Here is a 7,231-nt window from a genome sequence, read left to right on the forward strand (position 1 = left end):
GTATTATACAGAATTAGCACTCCAAAATTGATTATATTATGTATACTTTAACTTACCACTACGTTCTTCATCGTAAACTGTCCAGCCTGACTCCGCAAAACCCCGCAGTTCATCGGACGTCAAGTCAAATATACCGGTGTCCGGATCACCTTTATTCAGTGCCACATCGTCGACATCTTGTACGTCTGCTACGACGAGAGTATCTAACTCATTATCAGCCATGATGTCTCCGTCGTCGGTATCAGACTCGGAATCAGTGTCGTTAGATTTTCCATCAGGTTCACATCGTCCAGATCTGTATCACCGAACAGCTTTTCCGACCATAGCCCCTTCATGAAGTTATCGCTATGAAATATATCAGGATTCGCAGGACCTGACGGTACATCGAGAGCCGTGCTTACGCTTTTGGCCCCTTCCAGCTCCCTGTCGCTCCGACATTTACGTTCCTCTTACTCTGTACTCTCCGGAACATAAGAGGCAGTGACAGCTTCTTGCTCTGTAGAGGCCAGAATAGGAGTCGGAGACACGACAAGGCTTAGGCAACCTTCTCCCAAAGACGGGGGCTCAGGCTCGACTGAACGCTGGTGTAATGTAGATGGCTGCTCATTCGTATTCACCGGACTGGAACACGGACATGGCTGCACTGTCGTAGCTGGTCCTGGTGCGTCAGCATGGGGTGCCAACTCTGTAGGAAAAGACATCGGAGACTGAAGTCCTGCGTCAGCGTTACACGCTGGTCTGCCTTTGAGAATACAGGCATGTCTTGCATCACCATAAAACGACAGCTGAAGGCACCCAGAGCGTCAACCATACACCATTAGTTCTTCTTCGCCTGTTAGATCATGCAGACATTAGCGTAACACCCGGACTGTTAATACAGCTCACGCTTACCTTCAAAGAAGTCCTCCCCGCGTCTCGCTTCATCTAGACGACCCTTGACCCCAGGCCTCACGTAGCGGTGGTGCTTGGCAAGTCCGACCGGCTGACGTGGCCTCCAACCTTCCTTAGAAAGCTCGCGCCAAAACTGCTTGAACATTATCTCGCCTGGGCCGTTCATCTTTCGAAAATGAGAGCAAGAAAGTAGTGGCCAAAATTGTCAGCGTCATTTTCAAACCTTTGGTTTGTTTATATTCGTATTTCTCTTACATTCGACGAATCCCCGTTTATTTACCCGTCACCGAATTCTAAGCTGACTTTCACCCTTACTAATCACTTTATGCGAAGAATCGGTTCGTAGCCAGCTTTGTCAAATATTTATTACTGCAAAACTGCTTATTCTGTATAATACAGAATATCGGGCTAGAAGGGTTAAGACAACCCTACCAGAATGCCAGTAGATCATTATTTGTAGTTATACCCGAGCTTACAGCAAACAGAATGTGTGAAGTTTAAAAATCAATTTGAAAAACCAATTTATTTAAAGTACTCAAGTACTTCAGCAAAGGCCCTAAAAGGGCTGTTCTTAACAGAGGCGTGCTTGTATCTTAACAACAAAATAACCCAGTTGAGTTTTTTACGGTACCGGTACCAAAAAATACCAATTATTTGACTGGGCCAAACGCCACCATCGATTCGCATCCATGTTGTCGCGACTGACGATGCTGCGGAAGCTGAGCGCTCGCCTCGCGCCGGCCGCCGCTGCTCCAATACTTTCAGCCAGTTTCTCTTCACCAGCCGCTAGCCGTCGCGCACGACGCTTGCGTAGATCCAAAACTAGCGCCAAAGCGGCCGATAATTCGTCTGCAGACCCGCGAACTCCTTCCATTTTGGCGGACATTGCTGAGCTCTCGCGAAACGGCCTAGCGCGGCGCGTGGAGATGCCAACGGAGCTGTTGGAGCGTCTTGCATCCGTCGTACGTAGCCGCACGCACTCGCAGCTCGAGATGCTACGCCAGAAGCACGTAGGTGACCGCCGGAATACGCGACAGGTGCCACTTGACATGAGCAAGACACCTCTGGGCTGGACCATGGACCGCAGCCAGCAGATCCCGCCCTTTGCCTACGGCCCGGCCGAAACGCTGGCCTTCCTGGCCTACGAGATGGAGGCCACTTACGCCTGCACACACGCTGTATTCACGGAGCTGCAGAAACGACTACCCGACTTCAAGCCTAAGTCCGTGCTGGACTTCGTTTCAGGACCCGGTACGGCATCTTGGGTGGCCAAAGATTTCTATGACCAATCACTGGATAAATATCGCGTGGTGGAGCCCAGCCAGTCTATGGTGGACGCGGCCGAGGTCGTGCTCGAGGGATTTCCAGGCTTGAGTATGCGTCGCAATATCACCGACTTGTCCAGAGACATCGATGCTGGCAACAAATACGACCTCGTAGTAGTGAGCTACGTGTTTTCAGATATCACGAACGACTTCGAGCGTGTCGCGACTACCTCAGCACTATGGGAGCTGCTGAGCGAGGACGGGTGTCTGGTGATTGTAGATCGTGGTAGTCCGTGGGGGTCGCATCACGTGCGATCCGCGCGTCAGTTTGTGCTGGACTTGGTTGCTGAGGATGCAGATGGCAAGGAAGGTGTGCGCATTGTGGCCCCGTGCCCGCATCATGATGAGGTAGGAAGGTGAAGCAGCTGGATATGTGTCCTTGTTGGTGTTTAAAACGTATTGCTTGTGCTGTTGACAGTGTCCAGTAGGTGGAAACACGTGGTGTCACTTTGTGCAGCGCTCGCCTGTAGTGAATCGCCCTCGTGAAGTGACTACTAAGCGCTGGCATGGGCAGAAGGGCTCCAAGTTCTCGTACATGATCATGCAGAAGACACGCAAAGGAAGTGAGGAAGATGCCGCCGCGAAGAAGAAGAAACCGATTGCACGCTTGCTTCTAGGCCCACTGCTTGCTACCCGCCACGTGCATCTTGACCTGTGCACTCCGGAGGTATGGTGCATTACCTGTAGCTCAGTTTGTACTGCTGAAATTGAGTTTCTAACGAGGTTTTGTAATAATTTTGTAGGGAAAGCATGAGCGTCGTAGTGTAACCAGAGGTAAAGCAGTTCGTGAGGTGTATCGTGCGTCGCGGAAGGCACATTGGGGAGCGTTATGGCCAGCTGACGAGTCCAGTTACCTGAAGGACAAGTAGGATCCGAATTGCCATTTTTGATGCAAAAATAGATGCAGATGACCATAACAAAGTGCCTCTTTGGTATCAGAAGTTAGCACGCTCGTTTTTTAGACAAGTTGACTGATGCTGTTTTTGCTGGGAACTAGGAGTGAAGGATTCAAACAGGATCTTCGGCAACAGAAGAGAGCAGCTTAGTGACGATAGTGCTCGGGACAGTTGGGGTTTTAGTGCTGCGAATGATATGTACGTGCCGACGAAGCAGCCTTCGTCGGAGCTAGAACAGCATAAGTCTTTTACCTCTAGCCCCATTTTTTTTTGTCACAAATTAACCTCCACTTCTACACTGTAGTATTTAAAACTGGGTAGAAAAATTCTGCGCTAACTATTAGCATTTTTTAAATAATTACTAGTTCAAAGCGATCATTGCAGCGCTTTACATGGCAATAGCGCTACCGGAATTAACGGTATTTTTGCAACCGATCAATTTTTTGCAACCAGTCCCCCGTAAAAAGTCTGCAGCACCAGCAAAATTAACCAGTTTGTCATCAAAACTGTGTCCCAGTTAAAGCGCGCTATTGCTTACAATATTGTGAGCAAAGCGGCGGTTTCAAATGGACAGGAGTATCTTGTGCGAGATTTTACGCCTTCCGCCGTTCTTACGGTTTTGACTTGAAAGGTACTTTTTACACGGTTGCAGAAAACACGTTAATTCCGGTACGCAAATTTCCTCCTCCATAACTTCTATATATGTACCAAATTTGCCCAAAGTCGAGCAAGGTACTGTACTGGTGTGACGTACGTCACACCTCCCCTCTATTCGTTCTCAGAGGTCTAGAGGTCCGCTCGATGCTGTTTTATGCACAGGCAGAGCGGACGAAGCACACATAAATGACACACTTGTCCGCTGGTGTACGTTAAGAGGACGATCGCGCATGTTCTTTCCGCAAAACCAGATTACAGACAACGACGGTGAAACAAGACAAAAAAACTCGACCCCTTTCGTGGTATCACCTGCGATTGGTCAAAATTGAACCGACCCAACAGTTTATTAAAAGAAAAAACAATTTAAACAAGCACCGTAAAAAAGCAAAAACATGTATTATTTTGCTCTACACCATCACGACAGGGTGTTTTGGGATTGCTTTTTCAAAGCTTTTAATAACACATTCCGTAGATATGCTTTCCCACGCTCTAATTGTGCGTGTTACGGCAGCCAGACGCTTTTCCTTCGCGGTTCTTGTTACTGCCACCTTCTCTCGTAGCCATTCAGCTGTCAACTTTTTCTTGAGTGGCCCCATAACGCCCACGTCAAGGGGCTGACTCACAGAGGTGCTGTTAGCAGGCACGGGGACCACAATTGCAGAGGTCTTTTCCGCCACAACGCTCTGACCGGCTTCGGAAATATGCGAGTCAAAATTGTCCAGCAAGAGGATTGACGGGGCATCAATCTCGTACTTTAGCAAGTTCAAAACGTACGCTTGCCACACTGTGGCGTCCATCCAGCCATTTTCTTGGACGGTGTACACGTGGCCTGCAGGATACGTCGGAAGTTCATCCGTCTCCACAGTCCCGCCCGGCATTCCTCGTAGTATAAACAGTATTGGTAGCTTTTTCCCTAAAATATAAATAAGTTAGTTTAAACATAATAAAATCATTAAATCATCAAACAAAACTTACCATCCGCTCTAATGGTGAGAACTGCAGTGAGTCTACCAGAGTTTTTCTGCGTGTGCTTCACTTTAGCGGAGCCACGACGGCCCTTGAGGGCCCAAATCTTGTGGGGTGGGGTGTCAAAATATATTGCTGTCTCGTCGACATTGTATATGGCGGATTGCTGGAAGTGAGAATGCTGTTTCCAAAACTCTATGGCAAAGTTCAAATGGATTTCTTGTAGTGCATCTTCATCCTTTTTAGTAAATTGCGGTTTCTGAACAGAAAAACCATGGCTATAACATTAAGAAAAATATGTAAGCAATAAATATTGATTAAAAACACAAATAAAATAGGATAAATTGCTAAAACGTTTGATTAAACCAACATTTTGGAAAACGAGATGCTTACCGAGCTGCAAACCGCTGGCACATACGCATCAACGCGCTCAATGCGCGCTCAGGAGATGATTTATCGGCTAAATACTGCTCCAGCCAAGGCCCCTGCTCCATCTTCATATACTCGATCATGCCTCCAGTACATAAATACTATATATACACGTTAGAATCTGCAATAAATAATATAACAAAACAAATTATTTACCTCTTCATCCCGACGGACGTCTTTCATGAAGTGACCAATTCGTGCTCAAATGTGATTTTAGTCTTTGCGCCTTGTCCTTTTGTCGTTCTGCTAGTTTGAGGTCCCTTAAACGCAAACAGCAGCTTTGCCTTCTTTCTCCAGCCCTTCAACGTACCTAATGGAATATTAAGCGCCCGAGCGGTAGGCTTACATCCCTTCAGAGCCACCCGCTCGAGCGCTTCCCGTCTCTGCTTGACGGTGTAGCTGTTCTGCCGACGACGTTCGTCCATCACTTCGCAGAAACAGCAATAGCGTGATTGTTTAAACGGCGCCAGCATGGCGTGCTGTCCAGCAATTTATTTGAAAGTATTACAGTTGCACTATAAGGGGGGTCGAGTGTTTGTGGGGGGTTGAGTTTCACCGTCGTTGTCTGTATATCATTCAAACGATTACATCTCTTCAATACTTATGCGTGTTCAATTTCTCCATCGACTTAGTCAGCTTGTCCATCACTGGTCGGAATGCCTGGCTTGCCTCCCACGCATTGACTTCCGCAATTGATGGGTGACGACTTACCGCAGCATGATGCTGCGGTAAGTCGTCATGCTGAGCATCATGTAGAACCGATTCAACGAGGCGACTGGTCTCATCATAGATGGCTTCGCTTAGATCGTACTTGCGAAATAGAGTCAGCGCGGTGGCTTCAAGCGGCGAGAGCTTCATCGTCACGCGTCGAGCCAATTCGTCCAAGTGAGCAGTGCAGTACTTCTTGTTGGCTGGATTGAGTGGATTTCGGCAAGTTCTATCCTCGCTTTCAATCCAATGGGTGCATTTTCCCGCTCGTGTCTTCACTCGAGCCTTTCGCGCGCTCTTCTTGGACGTGCTCTTCTTGACTCGCTGCTGATTCTTGCGTGTGGGCGCCATGATCAGTGCATGAATGAGAAAATCGTGCTTGATTCCGCAGACTGCGGACCAGAGCGGTGAGATGTGGATCAGATTTCTTGTGGTGTGGTCCTCTGGAGCGCTCCAGCCAGATGCCTCTTAACAAATATGATAACCTCTTCAAAACGATGATGCAATCAACGTCATTGGTATCTTACCCCCCTAGTGGAGTCTGGTGTGCGTCCGTCCGTCAGTCCGTCCGTAACGGGCTAGGGTTAATAAAACTCACGCTAATACGCGCGTTCTACTGGCTGCCGAGCGCAGCGAAGGCGGCCTCGATTCGCTAAAATTGCATTATGTGGTGTACACACTGTATGTGGTCAACACATCGTACTTAAATGCGACCACTCAAATTTCATTTTGCCCCCATTTTCGAAACAGAAGCCGCGGAACGCCACGTTACTCAAGGTACGCTGCGTGTATGCATGTTAGTTTACATTAGTAGCTAGCAAGACACACATACACAGATAGTCCGAGGTTCCTGGGGCTGCTTAGGGGGTAGCTTATAACTTGCGGGATTTTATCCTGCAAGTAGGTAGCCGTGCTATGGGGATTTAGTTCCAGAGCCCTCTGGGTTCTTGGGGCTTTATCCCACCGCCCACTCTGCGCGAGAGCACATTTGGCACCTGGTCCATTGACCGCAAACCCGACAGCGAACCAGTTGAGCCGGTCGATAATGGTTATTGATGGGCACGCACGTTGCGTGCGTGCAGTTGGTCAGGAGGGGTACCGTAACTGGCCTCTTTTAACCGACAGATGGGATGGGGGCTGTAATAGCCTATCAATAACCAGCCTTTGCAATTAACGGCCGCCTTTTGGCAAAAGGATATCGCACCTCAAGCTACAGTACTATCCGGGGGCCCAACCCTGGAGATTCGACTGCACAATTTGCAAACTAAAACCGCTCCGGGCCTCACGGCCCGTGACTGTGGGATAAGTGATCGGAGATAACCTTGATGGGAGCAAGCAATCCCGGGTAGTACGCAGATG

At 48.5% G+C, this 7,231-nt stretch overlaps 2 protein-coding genes across 2 annotated transcripts; one reads left to right on the plus strand and one right to left on the minus strand.

Moving 5' to 3' along the window:
- Window positions 1–603: 603 nt before the first annotated feature.
- On the minus strand, window positions 604–1,057 carry PITG_04773 (uncharacterized protein; the record flags this gene model as incomplete). The annotated part of the gene is made up of 3 exons (XM_002905449.1): window positions 604–643; window positions 814–832; window positions 892–1,057. 3 exons carry the CDS (start codon window positions 1,055–1,057, stop codon window positions 604–606), a joined length of 225 nt encoding a protein of 74 aa, XP_002905495.1.
- A 523-nt stretch (window positions 1,058–1,580) lies between these two features.
- On the plus strand, window positions 1,581–2,994 carry PITG_04774 (uncharacterized protein; the record flags this gene model as incomplete). The annotated part of the gene is made up of 3 exons (XM_002905450.1): window positions 1,581–2,564; window positions 2,635–2,883; window positions 2,989–2,994. 3 exons carry the CDS (start codon window positions 1,581–1,583, stop codon window positions 2,992–2,994), a joined length of 1,239 nt encoding a protein of 412 aa, XP_002905496.1.
- Between the last annotated feature and the right edge of the window lie 4,237 nt (window positions 2,995–7,231).

Source organism: Phytophthora infestans, genomic scaffold, assembly GCF_000142945.1.
Source record: "Phytophthora infestans T30-4 supercont1.6 genomic scaffold, whole genome shotgun sequence".
Classification (NCBI taxonomy): Eukaryota; Oomycota; class Peronosporomycetes; order Peronosporales; family Peronosporaceae; genus Phytophthora; species Phytophthora infestans.